This window comes from Hippopotamus amphibius, chromosome 13, assembly GCF_030028045.1.
Source record: "Hippopotamus amphibius kiboko isolate mHipAmp2 chromosome 13, mHipAmp2.hap2, whole genome shotgun sequence".
NCBI lineage: Eukaryota > Metazoa > Chordata > Mammalia > Artiodactyla > Hippopotamidae > Hippopotamus > Hippopotamus amphibius.
The window spans coordinates 47,299,980-47,321,653 of record NC_080198.1 but is presented as its reverse complement, the minus strand read 5'-3'; the positions used below and the strand labels follow the sequence as shown (position 1 = coordinate 47,321,653).

The window sequence follows — 21,674 nt, the reverse complement described above, 5'->3', positions numbered from 1 at the left end:
AACACGTATGTCTTGTATGTCTATATTCTTTACAATGAGAATGTGTTTTTATTACATACTTGTATAGCAGAAAATTGAAACAAATTTTATTCTAGTCACAAGCATGCCTTCTGCTGTGGCCCACACAACAGAAATAGCCCCAATCCTCTCTATTACGTTCACTTATTGCACTTATCACACCCTGCCTTTTTAAACCTCTTTTGAACTTCCTTTTGCAAGTTTATTTTAATTTTTTTTTAATAAAACCTGCTTGCGTGCTGATTTGTAATGAAGGACAAAGTCCTTTCCAGGACCCTGGATCCCATGCCCCGAATCTAAGGCATGGCTTTCCCAGTGCCACACTGTCAGGGATACTGCTTGGTGAACGTTCCAAGGGAGTTGGGAGGCCGTAAGGGCAGAAGGAGCCCCCTTTTTTATTTATTTATTTATTTATTTATTTATTTTTATTATTTTTTGGGGGGTACACCAAGATGAATCATCTGTTTTTATACACATATCCCCGTATTCCCTCCCTTCCTTGACTCCGCCCCCTCGAGTCCCCCCCCCCCCACCCCGCCCCAGTCCTCTAAGGCATCTTCCATCCTCGAGTTGGACTCCCTTTGTTATACAACAACGTCCCACTGACTATCTATTTTACAGTTGGTAGTATATATATGTCTGTGCTACTCTCTCGCTTCGACTCAGTTTCCCCTTCACCCCCCGCCCCCTCCCATACCTCGAGTTCTCCAGTCCATTCTCTGATCTGCATCCTTGTTCTTGTCACTGAGTTCATCAGTACCATTTTTAGATTCCGTATATGTGAGTTAGCATACAATATTTGTCCTTCTCTTTCTGACTTACTTCACTCTGTATGACAGATTGTAGTTCTATCCACCTCATTACATATAGCTCCATCTCATCCCCTTTTATAGCTGAGTAATATTCCATTGTGTATATATGCCACATCTTCTGTATCCATTCGTTTGTTGATGGGCATTTAGGTTGCTTCCATGTCCTGGCTATTGTGAATAGTGCTGCAATAAACATGATGGTACAAGTTTCTTTTGGGATTATGGTTTTCTTTGGGTATATGCCCAGGAGTGGGATGACTGGATCATATGGTAGTTCTATTTGTAGTTTTTTAAGGAACCTCCAAATTGTTTTCCATAGTGGCTGTACCAACTTACAGTCCCACCAACAGTGCAGGAGAGTTCCCTTTTCTCCATACCCTCTCCAACATTTGTTGTTTCCAGATTTTGTGATGATGGCCATTCTGATCGGTGTGAGGTACCTCATTGTGGCTGGATGATGTCAGAGAGGATGAAACAGCCACACTCACTAGAGAGAGCCCCCAGGAATTAGAATTGCTCGTGTCTCCACACATGGCTTCACCGTACTTAGCCGACAATCCTTCCAGCCAAGATGATCATAGCATGTGCAGATTTACCTGTCCTGTTGACTGCCTGCTTTACATTCACTATTGAACCAGCTCAGGTCAAAGATTAATGCGAATTCCTTGACTAGTGTTCAACTTAAACCAAAAAAAGAGAGAGAGAGAAAGAAAGAGCCATTTAAAAGGAAATACTTCTTGATTTCTTTTTTTTTTTCTTGTTTTATTTGATACGCTAAAATAAGTTGTCCATTCTTCAGTGGCTATAGGGACAGATATTTTCTTGTGTTTTGTTTTGCATTAAATAGGGAACAGAGCTTGACCTTCCTCCCGGACAGAAAATTAGCTAGTTAACACTGGATACTGAATATGCCACAAGGTAGACTGAAATACTTCAGATCATTTCTAGAATGAGGCAAGGCCCGTGAAATAATACTCTGAATCAAGAATGAGTTTGGCTGAAGATACCTAGCGTTAACTCTTTATGACCTTTTTACCATAAGATTAGAGTCAACTCCTACAGAGACATAATAAATGGATTTTCTCGTTAACACATAGCATGTGGATTAAAGTATAATTTCCAGGGACAGAGACTCCAAGGGATAAAAGTGCCACCTTCACTTGATATACCACAGTGGGGCGCGTACAACGCAGGGCACTGTACATGGACCAGTTTTATTTCTGTTTCCTATTTTTGGAGGTCACTTTGGGTTGCATTTTGCTGGTAGTTTTATACTTAAAGTTTTCTGAAAATTTCAGTCACTTAAAAAAAAATACTATGGTCCAATAAACCTCTAAAATATGCTAATATACCACAGTGAATTTCAGATGAAATACGACCCCAGGACATAGGCTGCATGGTTAGAGTAGCTATTATAATTTAACATTAATTTTCATATTGTCCATCTTAATAATAACAGTGGCCACCACGTGTGTATCAGGCAGCATGCTGGGTGTTTTACTGCAGTTATATCTGATAATAACCTTTCATGGTAGGTATTAGTATCCCAACTCACAGCCAAAGAACGGACAGAGCCGATATCCAAACCCAGGTTTGTCTGGTTCCAAAGCCCAGGCCCTCATAATAGCCATTCAGACAGTGGCACAGTATTTGTTTGGTAAAATTTCAATTGCAGACTGCTTATTCCTGTTGTTTTTAATAAAATTCCATGATGTGCTTGACCAGGCATTTAAATGTTTGGTTTCATTTCTGACCTCATTGGCATTGTGTAAGACAATAATAAGGGAATTGGTTTGTCTTTTACATAAAGGTGATAATATTGGTTTTTTTTTCCCCCTTTAGCCACCAGCTAAATACCTCCTTCCAGAGGTGACGGTGCTTGACTATGGAAAGAAATGTGTGGTCATTGATTTAGATGAAACATTGGTGCACAGTTCATTTAAGGTAAATCAACATAAAGAAACAATTAGTGATCTTCGTGATTTGGTCACAGTTGTATTGGGAAAGGGAAAATTAAAAGCATGAAAGCTTGTAGCTGTTGGCGTGTGACTTCACCGGTTGTGGACTCCCAGTAATAGTTGTTTATTAACCCAGGTGAACATTCACTTGAGTAGCTAAATATTAATATAATTAGTTTGGAAAAAATAAACACTGCCGAGATCGCTGAGACCTCATTCTTACTTCTGCGACTTGAGTTCTCCAGTGTTCTGCCCGCGAAGAAATACTTTTTCAGGTGGCACAAGGCAGTCAGTGCCCTAGGACACTGCTGTGTGTTTGTCAAGGCAACCAGAGCACTGTACGTGCTGCAGGTCCTATGGGGAGGGGTGGGGGAGGCACTTTTGAAACCTGTCAATCAACCAAGTATCCTGGAAATTTTCCCAGACCATTTTTGGAAGATGTCCAACTCTGAAGGAGACTTCCAGAGTTATACGGCATCTGAACACATTCAGCCATTTATCTTGACCATTTTCATGACAAGAGGTTGCTGGAGTTTTTCCTAAACTTCATGGCTAAATGCATATCCACTTGCATGACCTCCCTCCTGAAGGCTGCGGGGCTGCAGTGAGCGCAGCTCACTCTCCTCTCTCCATCTCCATCTCGCCACCAGAACAACAGCCAAAATTACAAGTTACCCAGGGGCCTCCATGTGGGAACAGCTATGGCTACACTCTTGAGAAATGAGTTAATTAATCATTTTTCCATTTTTTGAAATTGTTTAAAAGAAGCAAATGAGGATAAAGTTTGGAAATAGGGGATGGGTATGTTGGGGAGAAGAAGCAGGTGTGTAGGGTCCTGGTCCTATTTTCCTTGGGGTGTTTCTGGCGATGGAACTGCTCTACTGTTGCTGGCCGGTTAGACCACATTACTCTTTTTACCCCTAGTCTGTGACCCCGCTTACTTTGTTGAGGGATGTAAAAGCACCACCTAAGATGGAGTGTGTGTCTAACCACCAGCCAGTCACTCCCCGACGGCTGTATGGGAAGTGGGAGGGCCATCAAATTTCCCTAAATACCTTTCTGCCAGAAACACTCCTCCTTGGGTCTGCTTCTCACCAAGCAGAATCCTCCTTGACAGGACAAGGCCAGGTGGTTGTCCTAGAGTCTTTTGCAGAGTAGAGGCAGAGCCACATGTACCCCTGACAGTGAGAAATGGCCCGGCTGGCCACTGGGGCACGTAGGTACCACTCATTCCCCAGCCCCACAAGGGCCCTTCCAGGATAGGTCCCAGGGCTGCAGTGACCTTATATCCCAGCTCAACTCTGAACAGCATTGGCAGCCTTTTCTGCCTCATGGGCAGGATGCTCAGGACTTTTTCGAGTCCCTGAGGAGGAAAGCCCTTTAGGGCAGGGGTCAGTTGCCATCACAGCATAGACAGCTTCCTTCCAGGCAGCTCTAGGTGTGTGGGCATCGCTGGCCAGACTGCCTGAGGGTTCCAGAGGCCTTGGCAGCCTCAGTGTCTTCAGGACCTGCTCGGAGGGTGTTGATGCGGCAGGCTAATGTGAACAGTATCTCTTCATTTCTTCCCTCCCTGGCCTGCCTGCATTTGCAGGTGGAATATTCTTTATCGTATGTTTTTTAAGGTTCTAGGCATTTCAAAGCCCTTTGAGAATCTGAAAGCTGTGAACCTCTCTCCTTGAAACTGTATAACTATACAGCACACAGGCCCAGAGACCCAGGTTTATAGCCCTGACTTTGGCCAGGTCTCATTTATACACAAGAAAGGATGGAAGGCAGTGCTTTCTCTGAGCTGGGCAATGGTTTTATTTTGTTATATACTCTGTGGAATATGATTTCACAAGCTTACGCCTTCTGAGAGTTTCTTCCTTCAGTCTTTTGTCTTCAAAACTGATTCTGTGTTTTAGTTGTGAAATTATAAAATACCAAACGCATCCTTGGCCTTCCAACCAAAACAGTGAAGACACTGTAATCTTAAGCCTCAGGTGCTCTACTGAGCGCTTAGTGATGGTTCTGTGATCTCGTCTTTTCCATGTTCTTTTCGGTTTGCATATGAAAGAACAGTGTGTGTGCAGCGATGAGCTTAAACTGTGACTGGAGACTCCACACCCCACACCCCTGCCCCGTGGCCACCACGCACGTGTTCGCCCTCCCCCCATTTCCCTCCTATGTGTTCGGAGGGTTTGTGGTCTCATGATTCTCTTGGACCTGTTCATTTCTACCTGATTTGTGCAATTCCATTTAGAACTGTATGTGAGCCTATCATTGAGAATGTAGTGACTGCCAAAGAATCATATTTGAATTTTAAGCATGTCATTAAGTGTCAGAGTTACTTTAAATATGCAGAAGTTTGTGAGTGTGCTGGGTATTGTATTACATACAGCAGAGCAGCCTAGGCAGGGCTGGCTCTCCCCACCCCCCACGGTGGGAGATGGTGCCAGGCGAGGCCTGAAATCACCGACGCGTGCTGGGTGGAGGCATGCGTGCTCATCTCATCCATTGCTGCAGCTGTGGATGAGCGGCGGGCCTGAGGTCCAGAGGGGAAAGAGCCTGCGGAGGTCATGGCTGTGGCCTCTGACTTCACCGCGCACATCCCATCCGGTGGCCCCACTTGGGGTCCATGTGTTGAGTGTCTGTCAAGCAGCCCCTCACAGGGCAGTCTGCACCTGTGGCTCCAGTACAGACGCTTTTCCCCCAAGTAGCACTGTCCTCGGGCATCGTCAGACTCTCACCACCTCCCCCTGGTGGCCAGCAGTGATTCCAGCCACGCTGGGAGGGCTCTAGGCAAGAGCCGGGAGTTTGAGGAGCCCAGTACCCAAGCCAGGTGCACTCCTCTTTGTGGCTGGGGCCAGGCAGGTGATGAAGAGGTTGGACCAAGAGGCTGAAAATGTAACAATATTCACAAGAGAAAAGAATGTGCTTTCCTGCTTGTGCTCATCCTGAGGAACCAAGGCATGCTTCAACATCCTCCTGAACTGTTTCTTCTAATAATAAAAACATTGGTCCAGGCAAGCTTTTGTGGTGCTAAAGTTTCCAGTTTTATTTTGTTCTTTCAGACGTATTAATTATAGTTTCTTTTTTCTCCAGCCTATTAGTAATGCTGATTTTATTGTTCCTGTTGAAATCGATGGAACTATACATCAGGTAAGAAATCAAAGCTAAATCTGAGTTTCAGTTAGCATTTTTTAGTGAACTGTATTTCTAAATTCCCATTTCAGTAATCATTTTATTACTGAATCAAAACAAAGTAGACTTTGAAAATGCAATGGTTTTCTGCCTTTTTTTTTTTCACTCAGATGAATTGTATACTTAGTTTATAAGGGAAACTAGAATCTATTTGTAAATATTAAATGTGGTTGCAAGTTCAAATAGTTCTTTGATTTGATGCAGACTTTTAGAAGTTTTCATATCCCCCACTGGCCTAACTGGATGGTCTAATTAACTTCCCTGTGTAATTGCTTCAGCTACTTTCCTAGCAGGCAACAGGAAAATGTCACAAGTCACCCACTTATCGTAGGTTATCAGGGAAAGTTGTCCGTTTCCAAGGCCAGCTACTCCAGACTGACCTTGTCACTCCTGCACCATGTTCTCCAGTGAATATTTAGCAAAACCCAACCCAAAAGGGAAAGGAGGAAGGGTGTGCGTTTTTCGATCAGCAGGCAGCTTTGAATAAAGATGCCCTAGTCAGTTGGCATGCATTTTTGTTCTAATTTTTTCTCCTTGGTTTCCTTTTTTCTTTATGAAGCTCCTCTGGGAATAATTTCATTTATGAAATGCTGGAAACATTGTAGGAGGACATTGTAGGTTTTCCACAGGGATGATCCAGTCATCTTCCTTGTCAACCCCAAGACCTAAAGGGAGAGTCTCTGGCCTGGTGCGTTTATATTCCAGGAGGAAAACTCTCCCTTGGTGCCTGCGCCACAACCGGATGTCTTTCCTTAATGATGTCGGTAGTCTCTTTGGCCCTTGAGTGTAGGGTGTCAGAGCTGGTCCAGCAATCCTCGTTGTCCACATGGGGAAACTGAGGCTTAGCCAGGGAGAGGGTTGCTTCAAGGTCATACAATAGGAAGAATTAAAATGAGCACTCCAGTCTCCTGTTCCTAACCGAGGGCTCTTTTTCTGGTACTCGAGTCCCTCTCCTCCCCTGCCAGAAGGTCCTGCCAGGAACCCGTCCCTGGGAAAGGCAGCTCTGTCCCTGGTGCCTCCACACTTCATGCTTTTAAAAGCCACCAGGGAGCCAAAATGGCAGGCACTTGGGCATTTAACATTTGTTGAAGCATCAACAGAATTAACTCAGCATCTGAGAAGCAGTTAAGGCTTCTGCATTTATTATCTTGGCTTCTGTTACAAGATAACAAGACAAAGGAAAGGCTGGCCCCTGGCATGGCAGGAATTAGGAGGGAAATTAATCCTTTGTTCCCCATGACTGTGAGCGTGGCCCTCAGGACCTGACCTGCTGTGGCCAGCCCACTCTCAAAGGAGCAGCCCAGTTGCCCCAGCCCTCCAGACTTCTGTGATTCACTTGGTGGTAGATACCCTAGAGCTGGGGTCAGAAACTCTCTCTCCTGAGGGAATAAAGCCACAGGCGCCCAGAGGAGGACCAAGGCCCTGGCGAAGGCCGTGGCCTCGTTCAAGTAATCCAGGATAGGCTGTGCAGGTCCCAAGGGGCCTATTCTTGGTTACTTGCACGCGGACGCGGGCCTGGACGCCGGCCTCCGGGCCCAGGACCCTCCTCTCTGCCAGAGACCCCAACACCAGAGTTCCCAAACCAGTCTCCTGCCCTTTGCATGTAGCAAAGCTTCTTTTCCAAGCAGTATTCCCAGGGTGACTGAGGACCACCGGCTGTACCCGTTCCTGGCACCAAGCATCCTCATGGGTAAAGGGGGGGCCTGGAGCTACTACAGCCACAGGCCCAGGCCTCAGACCCCACCCAGGCCTTCCGGCTTCACAGAGCCCTGTGGGCACCCACCCCGAGCCATCCTGCTCCTCTGGCCCCTCACTCCACACACCCTTCCAGTCAGCCATGTTTCCCACCAAGTCCTGGTGTGGGACTTTACCAGTAGGTAAACTGGTGTAAACTCCTTTACTAGCATCACATCCTTTATGTGGGGCAGAGCCCTGTCCTCCTCTGTTACTCCTCATGTAGGGTATCCAGCTTGCTTCGTTCATGGCCCCATGCATACTCACCCTGACCTACTTTTCACATTTCATCTTTAGCCTCTTCTACTACCCCCATCTACCCCTCTTTTCTCTCTGCCTCTGAAGGTCTGGTCATGCAAGGCTCTGGCCATTCTCCAACATCCCAAGTATTTTCAGGCAAGGTCTCATGCTCAAACTGTTTCCTCTGCCTGGAAGCTCACTTTTCATCCTTATCGGCCTGGTGAACTCCTATTCATCCTTCAAGGCCCAGGCCAAATGTTCCCTTTTGTGATTCCCTCCCATTGAGAGGGGAATTAATCGTCCTTACTTTATCCCTCTGCCACAGCTTTCATTATACATGTTTATTTTGATATTTTTTTTTTGTATGTCTGCTCTAGACTGTGAGCTCTTCAAGGGCAAGGCCTGTGTTTCATTCACCTTTGTAACTGCTTTTAGGCTGGGACTGAGTGAATGCTGAATATTGAATTAAGTTGAATTTTAACAAGTTTTGAATTATTTTAGGGAAACGGCTAATTTCACATGGAATTTATTCAAGTTTTAATTAGTTCTTCCCTCCTCCCACCTCCTCTGTCTTCTCTCGCCAGCTCTGCCTTCTCTCCCTGTTCCCATGTTTCCTCAGATCTGTTCAGGGTCCCCAGTCAGGAGCAGAGCCCAGCCACTCTGGGAAAGGCTGCTCATTGCCCCCCTCTGCTTGGTGGCTCCTCCGGATGGCTGGTTTCCAGGGCCTGGGGTAGGCTGGCTTCAAGTCCCTTGAAGCATCTGTTTCTGGAGCAGACCCAAGCAGAGTTACCTCTGTGGGGTCAGGTAGACGGTTTCCCACACGGACAGGGAAGGCCCTGCTTGCAGTTTCGCGGGGCCTGCGCCTCCACCCCAGGCCTTCTTAGCGAGGGAGGGGTTCCAAGCAGAGTCGGTAGCCGCCAGAGCCACCCCAGACCCGCCGGGCCGTGCGCTGGGCCCGACCTCCCAAAAGGACGACCCCAGACCACAAAGGGCCTGACTCAGGGCAGGTGCCGTGAAACACACATGACGGGAAGGAACTGTGTCGCACAAACGCAGCACAACTTTTCCACACGCTGGTTCTGAAAATCCCCAGGACCCTCAGCACCATGGTCAGCTTCTCTTTCCCCCTGGGAGGGACATCTACTCCGAACTCAGACCTCGAGCCCAGTCTGAGCTGTATCTGTCCTGAAGCACCACATCTGACGGCGCAGTCCTTTGTATGGACCACATTAAACCAGGGGGCAGGAGGCAGGAGCTGGTTAGGAATTCTTCCTACATAGGGTGTTCGGGCCCCAGGCCTTCCCCAGCGGCTGCTGTGACTGACAGGCGTGCTGTCCCTGCCGTTGCAGGTGTACGTGCTGAAGCGGCCACACGTGGACGAGTTCCTCCAGAGGATGGGACAGCTGTTCGAGTGTGTGCTCTTTACTGCCAGCTTGGCCAAGGTGGGTCCTGCCCCCGGGCGCCCAGCCCCTCCATCCCTGCCCCCTGTCTGTCAAGCAGCCCTTTGTTAAGGTTGGGGAAGCTGTCTCCATGGTGACAGGTTCCCACCCCACATAGGGTAGAGGCAGGCCATGTGCACAGCACCAGCCTGAGAGGCTTCTGGGTTACCATAGTGACAGGAGCACTGGGAACAGATGCTCCATGAAGGTGCTGACTGCGGCCTTACTGCTTGTCCACAGACCAGGAAACCCCAGACATGTCCAGGGTAGCCAAGAAAGGGCGCCTCTATCTCATCTGTTGATGGGCTGGAGGCTCAGGCCTCCTTGCCCTTGGGTTAGCTCACACGGGCTTCAGGGAGAGAGATAAGGGTCAAAGATTCACCCACCTTCTGGGGCCGAATGAGACTTCTGACTGCCCTAATGACCCCTGCGACCTCAGGCCAGTCGCATCACTTCTCTCGCCTCAGTTGCTTCTGTAAGATGGGGATGATTCCATGTACCTCGTGGGTGGGTCAAATGAAATAACCCCCGTGAAGAGCTTGGCACAGGGCCCAACTCCTATTCAGCAGGTGTCTGTCGAGCACCTGCCAGGTCCTCCGTGCTGTGCTGGGTGCTGTCACGTGGTAACTGCTCCTGGTGTTCATTCTTTTTGTGATAATTATTCATGATTATAAAATAATCCACACGTGTTTTGGTCCTGTGGTTTGGTACGAATCTCTGACCCAGCGTCTACACTGGCTCTGACAAAAGAGAATGGTTGTGTTGACCTCTCCCACTGTTTGAGGGAGCTGGCAGGTTCATGGGCCCCCCCGGGTGGTGTAGTCTGTCCTTTCACAGGTGAGCTGAGGCACCTGCGCATGTGGAGGGCAGACAGGGCAGGCCCTGCTCCTCGGAAGAGATCCTTGCCGTGACCCTGACCCTGATGGGGCCAGTGCCATCCATCTGTGGATACCACTGCCAGTGTCTCCAGAGACACCTCAGGGACACTGAATGGCCCCAAAGATGAGCTCTGTGGGGCCCGGGTTAGCCATCTGCCTGTCTGCAGACCTGCTCCAAGGACCCCCAGGCAGCTTGCTCCTCCACGTTCTGTCTCTGCGCAGCTCCCTTCTCTGCATGTCAGGGACTCTGACCCCGAGTTTCCAGATGTGCTGCTTTGCTGGGCTGGGCATTGCTGGTTTGGGCCATCTCTGTGTCATGGCCGAGGGAAGAGAGAAACCCACCTGCTCACATTCGGCCAGGCTCATGGCCAGGCCGTAAAGCACGCGCCAGTGGGAGGGAATCCAAAGTTGCAGGCTGACTTCTGCATACCAAAAAGAGAACGTGGCCTCAGGAAAAGCATACTCTTCCCTGGTGGGTACCCTTTCAGATGAACGTACCAAGACTCACCATCCTGTGGTGCCGGTGGCTCTTCTGATAATGTTCTGGGCTGCCCAAGAGCCTGAAGTGATAACCAAAGAAATAACAAACAGGAGGATTGCACAAGGCTGGTGGATGGAGAGCTGTTTTTTACTCTGCCAAAATTGAAAGCACTCTTTCTTGGCGTTGTCCCCAGCACTCACTCAAACATCCTTGTTCGGTCTCTTTTCCTGGATGGCTCCCACCTGCCCCTCCATCTGTCTCTCTAGCCCTTCTCTTGCTGCTACCCCAGGCTGGCTCCACCGAATCAGCCCCCAAGTGCAGCCGTGCAGCTTCTCTCCTCCCTGGTGTGCAAGCTTTGCTGGCAGGTGGCCACTCCCCAGTGCTTGGCTCTGGGCTCAGCCCCCGCCAGCACGACTGGTGGAGAGGACCTCCTGGCCCGCCACCCGGAGGCCTAAGCATCCCTCCGTTGACTGTCAGAGCCCTTCCGTGACTGCTTCCCCCATCTTAGTGTCCTTCCTTCATTCACTCAGCAAGTGTGTACTTAACACCTACTGTGTGTCAGACACTACTAGGCACTAGGCATACCGCAGAGAACAAGAGACAGTCCCTGCCCACAGGAAGCTTATATTCCCTGCCTTCATCTCCAAGGCCTGGAGCCCCAGACTCAGACACTCCCTTGAAAGATATATGCCATCGCCAGCGTTAATGATTATGTACAAATTAGCTAGTCAGCCCCTTAAAAACAACCCACGTGGCACTTGGCTACCCTCAGCAGCAGAAAACTGCAGAGCCCTGAGCTCACCCCACTTGGTCAGCAGGAAATCCAGCCTCCTCCTGGACTCTGCTCCATCAGGATATCTCTGGAGACAGGAGGACTCACGCATGGAACTGGGATGCTGCTTGTAGCCTTGCATGCTGCAGCTGTGCTGGCCTTTGCTCTGCACTCGGACTGCTGTACGTTCCACCACTGGCCTTCCCAAGACCACCAGCCTCAGGTGCTTCCCACCTCCCCGGCAGAGCCTCTGGGCTCCAAGGGACACCTGGCCATGCCCCTCATTTGGGTCTTAGTGCTGAGGCCTGGCCTAACATCGGGCTTGGAGCTGCCACTCTTTTTCCTCCAGCCCCAGCCATTCAGTCTGGATGAAGATTTTCCCTCAGGGGTAACCCCTTTATTTCTTTGTCCAGTTCAGCCTGCTTTGGGGGCAATTCCCCAGGCCATGGGAGAGACCCAAGCAGGGTGAACCTCAACTGTGAGTGGAGCTCCAAGTCACTCCCTTAAAACTCCTGGGCTCCAAATAAATGGGAGCGCTGTCCTGCGCCGTCCAGTGACAGTCGGGGGCTGGGCTGGCCCAGCTGCCCAGAACACCTCTAGGGGGCAGTGTGGCCCCGTGCACACAAGCCAGGTCCCCAGCCCCCTCGGGTTCACTGATGAAACTCGTGTTTACTGAGCCTTACCATGAGGTGGGCACCTGCACGGTGCTGGAGACGTCACGGGGAACCTGACAGGTGGCAGGAATGTAAGGTGGTCCCGGGTGGTGGCGAGCTCCGTGGAGGCAGTGGCTGTGAGGCCAGAGAGTAGCCAGAGAGGAAGTGTAGGCGGGCTGGTAGGTGGTAAGGGAAGCCAAGATCTGAAAAATGAGGAAATAGAAGGAGAAGTTCATGCAGAGAGCTTGGGAGAGAGTGTTCCGTGCAGAGGGGACACTGGTGCAAAGGTCCCGACCATGTGCAAAGCCGGTGTGGCTCAAGTGGCTTGAGATGAAGCTGAGAGGCGGCTGCAGCCGTAAGGGGTCTGGCAGGGACCAAAGGCCTCATTCCCAGTGCGGCAGGAACACAGTGCAGGGAGTGATGTGGTCTGACAGATGTCTTCCAGCGACTGCTCTGACAGCTGTGGGGTGAATGCGTGGAGAGGAGGCCCAAGGGGAAGAGGGAGGCTCTTCTGGAGGCTCACGCAGCCGCCCCAGGCCCGAGATTACAGAGGCCCGGACAAGGCACTGACAACACAGAGAGATGCAGGCAGGTTCAAGATATTTTTGGAGATGGAACTGACAAGAATTTCTGATGGATTGGATATTAGAAGTGAGAGAAATGGAAGAATCCAGGGTGTCAGGGAAATAACCAGGATCTTGAAACACATCCAATTATTTAAATCCCTTTTTAGAAAAGCAGTATGGATCTTGCTACAGGAGGTCAGAGCCTCTGGGCTCTTCCAGGAGCTCAGCCTTCACTGTAACACCTGCTTTCCAGTACGCAGACCCCGTGGCTGACCTGCTGGACCGCTGGGGTGTGTTCCGGGCCCGGCTTTTCCGAGAATCGTGCGTTTTCCATCGTGGGAACTACGTGAAAGACCTGAGTCGCCTTGGGCGGGAGCTGAGCAAAGTGATCATCGTGGACAATTCTCCTGCCTCGTACATCTTCCATCCTGAGAATGCAGTAAGTAGCGCCAGAGCAAAAGGACACAGAGCTCCATCTGGGCCTTCTTGCCAGATAGGTCCACTTTTTTATCTTCAAGCACCTGTGCGGAGTTTCCTGGCCTTTTCCTTGGTGAAATCCCAACTCTGCCACTTAGCAATTACATGACATTGACCAAGTTGTTTATGCCTGTTGAGCCTCAGTTGCCCTCTCTATCAAATGGGGATTATAGGCACGCTGATCTCATTGAATTGTGGGAGGATTGGGTGGCAGTGCCTGAAAAGCACTTAGAGCAGAGCTTGCAGGCTCAATGAGCCTGTATCTTCTTGGCATCTGTAGGATTGTGACTGAGAAGGTTCTGTCTGTCATTAGCCTCCTGGAGCTGGCTGTTGCCCAAGACTTCATGACCCCTGTAGACTCAGAAGGCAAGGGTGACCTCTTCAACAGGAGTATTAAGAATGAATAAAACACTTCAATGATGTCTTCAGATAAAGACTGCCAGGCTTTACCACCTCATAATGATGTCTAAAAAGTAGACAGTGGGAACATTTCCTACATAAAACTCCCTGGAGTGTGGCGGCTCCCAGTGCCAACTCTGGGTACAGCATAACTCGGAGCAGGAGAGATGCCCTCCGACCGCCCACCCTTCATTTCCAGGGGAGGAGAGATCAGCCCTACCGGTAACCACTTACCACCCCCCAGTGGCCACCACATCAGGCCTCAGTTCAGGCCCTGGGGAGAGAGGATGCTTCTCCCAAGCCCAGGTTTCTCAGACTCAACAGAAACCCAAACAGGGTCCTTTCCTTGAGGCCAGAACTCTGTTGCTCCACTTATAACCAAAAACTGAGTTCAAATTAGATTCAGTTAGTGTATAATCATTATTTGAACAAACATTCAAAATGTATTATATTTAAATATGCTCCTTTTGACGAGTTAATCAAATTCAACATAATGCATGTTGTAATATGTCTAACAGATAAGGGTTCTTTTTAGTATAATCCCAATTCCAGGGACTTCCCTGTCTGTCCAGTGGTTAGGACTCCACGTTTCCATTGCAGGGGCACAGATTTGATCCCCAGTCAGGGAACGAAGATCCCATATGCCTCGCAGCACAGCCAAAAAAAAAGAAAAAGAAAAATCCCAATTCCATTACCACATCTGATAATACTAACAGTTTCTTAATATTATTTAATATCCAGCCTGTGTTCATCTTCTCCCTACCATCTCAAAATGTTTTCTTACATTTGGATTGTTTGAATCAGATTCCAAACAAGGTTCATACGTTGTTTTGGTATCGTGAACTCACTGTGGTATCACATCAGGAGGCATATAGCATCAGGTTCTCCCACTTTTAAAGATTTTAAATTGATCTTTGGATTCAGGTGTTGTCAGCCTGATCCATCCATTTACAAAGTTTCAATCAACATTTCACCTAAAAATGTGAGCGATCATTAATGATCCTTACCTACATCCACTGTTTCATTAGGAATTGCAGAATGGTGGTATCTAAATCCTATCATTCTTTCTGCATTTGGCTGGAATTCTATTTTTTTCTAATTGAACTTGCTCTCATTGACTACTTGATTACCCTAAAATTCAGTTTGAATATTTGAATAGGGAAGTCAGAGTAAAGTCTTGGTTCTTTTTCTTTAATTCTGCACTTTTCAGAATGATGAGGTGGTGATCTAGCAACCTCCAAAAGTAACCAGTGAATTTTTTTAGGTACCATTTTAAAGTCATGGATTTTTTTCATTATAATTTAATCCAACTATTATCCTTTTGTACACTCAAATGTTCACCTTTGGCCAGTGGACTCCCCTTCAAATAACAATAGTCTTTGAGAGCGTCCTGCTTTCTTGTCCAGCAAGATGTTTCAGGCTCATCTTGTCCATTTCTTGCTTCAGCCCTGGAATCAGCCATTTTGCTATGGAACCTGGTTCCTATGAATGAAAGTGGTATTTAGAGACCACGGTTTGTGTGGGTTCTCACTGTTACTGGGATGTCCTTCCTTCCTGGACAGAGCTAAAATACACTTATTTTTATTTTTAGAATGGAAACGAAGTCGTAAATTCACATTGGTTTTTCCAATTCAGTTGTAACAGTTATTTAATTTCTTTTTGTATTTTTGTCTTCTCTTATGCTGAAACGCTTGATTCCTAAAGATAGTAACATCATTACAGATTTGATTTATTCTGTAGTATACATTTAATGGTTTCAAAATTGCATTGTTTCAATATTATTACTACTAATGAAACAATTGGATGCATTTAGGGTTTTTTTTTTTTTTTGAGAAATCTACAAATGGAACACTGTTTCAAAATCACTTGAAGTGATCCTCTCTACAGTTATGTCACCAAACTTATATATGCTAAGATTCATCTTTTGTTGCTTTTTTTCTTAATGACTTAATTTGATTTCAATTATGTAACACATTTACATGGTTTAACATCAAAACTATCAACAAAGATAAATTCAGAGACGTCTTGCATCCATTTCTGCCCTCTCCCCATTCTACTGCTATTCCAGGAGTAGTCATTTTTTTGTTAATCCTTACCTTCTTTATTTTTTTAAGTTACATATTGAATTTTTATGTTTCAAAGCAGTATTTAGATTTGTAAAATGGTCAAAAATATTACTTTTAAACTTTTTTGGCCTCCCCAAATTTCTTTTTACATCTCTTCTTTTGCCCCTCTGGCTACCACCCACTAGCAGCCCTCCCCACCTCTCTGTCTAAAACTAAGGGAGAATCCTGTCTTGCCCATAGCTTGAGAATACCCTGAAATTTTATACTTCCCCTCTGAACTGATCTCTGCTAAGCAAGGGAGGAAATGGCCCGTGTATCCTTGCTGTGCAGCCTAAGGCACAGGGCACAGGGACCCTAAGTGGACTCCCTCTGATAGTCTCCACATGGGCTTCCTGACGTCAGTGGTTGGCTGGTGACCTCGGACTTCAAGTGCTCTGCGGTACAAGGAGCTGGTTTGATGCAATGAAAAGAGCATTTTGGAATTAGCAATGTGCTAAGCTAGTTATATATTCTGCGTTCTGGCTACCTTTTATGCGGCAGGAAAACAAAACAGGCAAATGCATACAAACTGGGTACACTTAACTGTGCCTTCCTGAACTATCTCTTGAATCAGGTAGATTTGGATTGATTTTAGCTGGGATGGGAGAACAGATAAGATGATGAGGGTGATGGTGGTAGCGGTGGTGGTGGTGGTGGTGATGATCTCCAGATACCCGTCCTCCTTACCAAAGAAAACATTAAAGTATGGGGACCCAGTCAGGCTAGAAGCAGCCCCCAGGCCTGGATACAGCTCTGCCACCCCTCAACACACTGTCTTCCAGGTGCCTGTGCAATCCTGGTTCGATGACATGACAGACACGGAGCTTCTGGACCTCATCCCCTTCTTTGAGGGCCTGAGCCAGGAAGACGACGTGTACAGCATGCTGCACAGACTCTGCAGTAGGTAGCCCCGGCCTCTGCCCGCCTCCCGCCTGTGCACCCTGGAACCTCAGCCTCGGGACCTACCTGGCCTCAGCTCCCCTGGAGCTAAGAGGGAGGACACGTCGTGCTCCAGGCCATGGGGCAAATGTGGCCATACCTGGTTTATTTTTTAAGAACAGAAACAACTATTTTAAAATGAACTCTTTTAACGAATTTCATAAAGGGACATGCATTTTAATGGATTTGCTTTTCTTAAAACATACCAAAAAGTAAAAAAATGGGGAGGGGGATGCTTGATATCTATCTGACTTCCCTTCAGCTGTCCTCTCCTCCAAGCAGACAACCTGTCCCCTTCTTCCCCAGCTCGGAGTAGCTGACCCGACTCAGAATCTCTTTCCTACAGGATGAAGTGCCTTTTTGAATGTTATTTTAAGCTGAGAGTTAATTTTTCTACGTGACATATTTCCAGACATCTTTTAGTCTTTTATTGTCTTAGATTCTCTAAGAAGATAAATATGACAGTTTTCTAAAACCTGGGAGGTGGGAGGGGGCGGGTGGCAAGGGATGGGGGTGAGTCATAGGAGCCTGTCTCCCAGCAGGTGTGCTGCCCCAGCCACCTGTGGCAGCCGCAGGGTCAGGCTCCTGCGAGCCTGTGTGTGTCAGTGTGTGTGTTCGTTTCTGACCCGGTTTGGAATGTATCCGCAATCATATGGCTCAGCGCTTTAGGAAACGATAGATCCTTTTATATTATTATTTTTGATGGTGACAAATTTGTCTTGAGGTCACATTTTCCCCTTGAAAGTGGCATCACGTCATTTCTGCATTCACACGACTGCCATACTTCTGTATGTTTTTGGTTTGGTGGTGGTTGTTGGGGGTAGAACAATTACAAGAAACTCTAAAACCCCTGGATAGTTTTTAAAAAAAAAAAATCTGTTTATTGATTTTTGAATCTGTCCTTTCCAAAAGCTGGATACCCATGGAGCTGTTTGGGAATTTTCTTTGCTGCTACTGCGCTGCCACCAAATGGAATTGACCAGCGGCTGTTACACTGTTCTTTGCCACTGTGCCTATGCTCAGAATCTGCTCACTGCTAAGCTGCAGACTTGGACAGGGTCAGAAAATAGGCATCCCACCATGTTGCAGACTGTGGACTGCGTTCCTTCCCTGGCAGCAGCCTCGGGAGTTCAGAAGGGAACAAAGACAAAAGGGCCGGCGCACCTCACTGGTGTGGCGTTCGTTTCAAACTGCAGTCAACCTCAGAGTTTGGGATAAGCCACCCGTTCTCTCTTGAGAACCTGTGGCCTCAGCCCGCCACCACGCTGATGTGGCCCGAGTCCATCTCTTGGTCTTCTCTCTTGAAGCACAGCCTATTTCTGAGCCGAGGGCTGGGGGAACGCATCTAGATGTGGGACTTAGCGCCCAGAGCCAGGGAGAGGAAGGGCCCCCTCCCTGAGCTGGGGCTCCCTTTGCAGCCCTTTCCAGTGAGATCTTTTAAGCAGTGCCATGTTCCTCGTTCGACAATAAGACAGTCTATAAAGTATTGTTCTTAAAGATAATTTAAAAGAACCCTTTCATATTGGCACCGCTGCCTTAGTACTCTATGGGTCAGGCCAGAGTTCTTGTGGGAGCGACTGGCACTAAGAAACTGGAAAACGGGGAGGAAGGGTGTCAAAGTAAAATTTCTTTTCTGCTTTCATTCACAAAATACTGAAGCCAGCTGCCAATCACATCCTCCCAACAGCACTTTGGTCTGCGGACTGCTGTGCTTTCAGAAGAGAAGTAAGTATTCAGGGGTAACCAGGTCTCCCCACACTCTGAGGGTTCCAAACCCAGTAATCCACATGCCAGTGAAAATAGAAACAGCCCCTTGCTAGGCATGACCACAGAAAATAACAATTACTTGGCGGGTCTGCACACGCCATACACCTTGATTTGGAAGACTAGTCATTAAATGAACCCACTGCCTTAAATGTCTTGAATGTTGCATTCAAGTATCTGTCATGTGTTGACATCCATACAGAAATCGGTCCTGATGAGAGCCTTAGCCCCTCATCTGTGCCCCCTTCTTTGTTGGCATCCCAAGGTCTTATTTGGAATGGGGGCAGAGAGGACTGAAATTATAGAATTTTCCAGGGGAATCCAACCTAGGAATCATGCCCCACTTCCGATGGAGTGAAGACACTTGGCAGGCTTGAGCCAGACACTTCACCTGGTCGTCCCTAAGACTGTGAGCACCATTGCACTGAGCCGGTGCAGAGCTGTCGAGGGTGGAGCCCGGTTCCTGCCACCACAGACACAGAACATCTCAGGAGGGCGGCAGGCCCTCAGAGCGTTCTGGATTCTGTACACCTTATTTGACCCCACTCCAAAATTCTGTTTTTATTTTAACCCTTGATTCTGCTTTATGTACATAATCAAAATATCTATATCGATATATATATATATTTTTAATCATCTACATGTAAATGAAGCAATAGAATTCTAACATAAGGCCAAGAAATGAGATGAATGTTTGGGGTTTATGTTTTTTAAGGTAAATACGGGTATTGTTTTTAATTATTACCTTTTATTAAATTGTGGGCTTTCAAACCTAATGAAACCTATCAGCTGTTTCTCTGTGCCATATACTTCCCACGTTACCAAAACACCCCCCAGCTCTTTAGCCAAATGAGAAATCTGACCTCCTGCATTTCCATGGTCCTTTCTGTACCAGGTTAAAATATAGTCTCCTGGAAAAATATTTTTTTACATTAAGATCTGGAACAGGATACCGTGGGTCATGGACTATGGGCTGTTATGACATCTCTGGCTGGGCCTCCAGTGGAGGCGCCCAGGCACACCTGAGGTGGTCACTGCTCTGTCTTCCATTGCTCTGGAATTCTACGTGTTGGTCCTACGTGGTTTCACCCATTAGCTGTTTGTAAACAGTACATCTGTATCCTAAAAAGAAACACCACCTGTCACAGCTGATGGTTGGTGGGGAAGCTCCTTTGACATGGTGCAATTTTGATGAGATGATTTTGGAGACATGAGGTTGCCCTAAGGACACTGACTTGTCACGGTTGCAGCATTTGAACTTGTATCAAAAGGAAATCTGTAAGTCTATAACCTGGCAACATTTTACAACCCTGTGTATTGAAGATGGCCTTCTCATAAAATCCAGAACCACACAGCCCTATGGTCAAACACTCGTGACGTTTGTGCCTCTGCTTTTCAAGGTGCTGTGATGGACAGTTGGCATGCCAGGGCTCGAGAGCAGTGGATGGTTTGAAGTGCTTGCGTTTACCTTGCAAAATCAACTGGCTGCCTCTGTTCCTATTTTACTGTAAATTTGATGGTGTCTGTTCCTGTTCCATCCTCCAGGGAGCTTCTCTGTAGACTAACACCCCCCCTCCACATGGTGGTGGTGCTGGTGTCTGGGTAGTCATGGGTTTCTGTTGGACATTTGAATGTGATAAGCAATCCGGCATCATTGGGGAAATACTACATGTGGAATGTGCACGTTTCCAGGGGCGAGCATTGTCAGTCAAGAGGTTTGCAATGATTTCCTTCCTGCCAAAAATAAACACGTGAAACTATGCTCTCTTCTGGGTGGACTGCTTCTTAGCGCCTCTCCTCACTCTGTTCTCTGTTCTCTCCCAGCTGCGCAGCCTCACATGAGCATCTTGGGTCTCCCAGTGCCCCAGCTTCTGAAGAGCAGGGGCCAATGGGAGCAGGACTACAGGATCTCAGGAGCCACAGGCCTTGACTCCAAGGGAAGCTAGGAAACCATTTTGCACAGTGTTAGGACCCTAGCTTCGTCTCCCCAGACAGAAGCAGTCTGGCTCACCATCCTCCCCCAAGGATTCCAGCCCTACCAATAGGCCGCCAAGTGCAGCCTGAGGAAACCACACCCCCCACCCCACCCCCTCAGAGCTACAGGCAGTGAGTGTGGTACTTAAACCCATAACCCTTGCATCCGCTGCTAAGATGCTGTGCTTACCAGATGAAGCATGGCAAAGGACCAGGAAGAGAATACAGATATCCAAAACAGCCTTCTCGCACCGGGACATCCAGAAACATTGCCCTCAGCCCAGCCCCTCTGTATGGGAAGGTAAGGGGCTACAATTCCCCCCACCACTCTGCTAGGAAGTCCTGGCAGAGCCTTGGGTACAGCCTCACCACTCTCAGGACTGTCTCTTCATGATGATACCTAATTCAGATAACAAAGATCACTGGGGTCAACAATCTCAGCAGATAGGTCTTATCCCCATTTTGTGGATGAAACAACTGAGGCCAGTGAGACAATTCTCTGCAATCTATTCTGCCTGTCACAGGGATATGGGGTTCTGCCTGCATGTATATTCATCCCAAAGAACACAGGGCACAGCATTATGTCAGGCTAGGAAACCTAATATTTACCAAGAGACACACCCCCAAACCACCCCCCCCCCGCCCAGTTTGTGCCATGCCCCTAGGTGCCCTCTCCACAGTAGAGCACCTGGCCAGCCAGAGAGGTCAACCCAGGTTCCTCCCTGTTTCTGGATTCCTAGGCTCTGTCCCTCTTTGTCCCTCTGTCTCTCCTTTGCTCAGCTCTCTAGCCCTCTCCCTCCCCTCGCCTTCTCTGGCATTGCCCCCACCTTTGCATACAAGCATACAAATAGTGGAGAATTGGGGCTGCCCCTGAAGCTAGGGTGTCCCAGTGAGTGTCCACAGGTCCTCTGAATAGGTGGGAAGGGAACAGGTCACCCAGAGGTCACTTGCTTGGGACCTGGCATACTGAGATTTCACCTCCTGAGGTTTTCTTGTTTGAGGACTTACCATCTCTGTATTCCAGGACCTGGGCAGGAGGCTGGGGAGCGTGGGTGAGGAGAGGCTGGGGAAAGCCCTCCTGGGAAGACGGACAGTCTGTTGAGCTCATGGATAAGCGGCACAGTCTGTGTAACCTGGGATGCCGCTGTGGCGCACATCTGTGCCAGGGCTGCCTGTGGATCAATGGGCTGCTCGAGCCCCAGAGCCACCAGCTGGCATGGCCACCAGCCTGATCTCCAAGGAGAACACACTGGACCCTCAGGCCTTCTGGAGGAGGCTATGT

The 21,674-nt window shown here is 48.1% G+C and overlaps 1 protein-coding gene across 1 annotated transcript in view; it reads left to right on the top strand.

Moving 5' to 3' along the window:
- CTDSPL (CTD small phosphatase like) overlaps positions 1-20,178 on the top strand; it is a 123,497-nt gene extending 103,319 nt beyond the window's left edge. Inside the window, 5 exon segments of the mRNA XM_057704706.1 lie at positions 2,673-2,774; positions 5,873-5,929; positions 9,295-9,387; positions 12,988-13,173; positions 16,498-20,178. Coding sequence (XP_057560689.1) covers positions 2,673-2,774; positions 5,873-5,929; positions 9,295-9,387; positions 12,988-13,173; positions 16,498-16,623 — 564 coding nt within the window. The 3' untranslated portion in view covers positions 16,624-20,178.
- Positions 20,179-21,674: the final 1,496 nt, after the last annotated feature.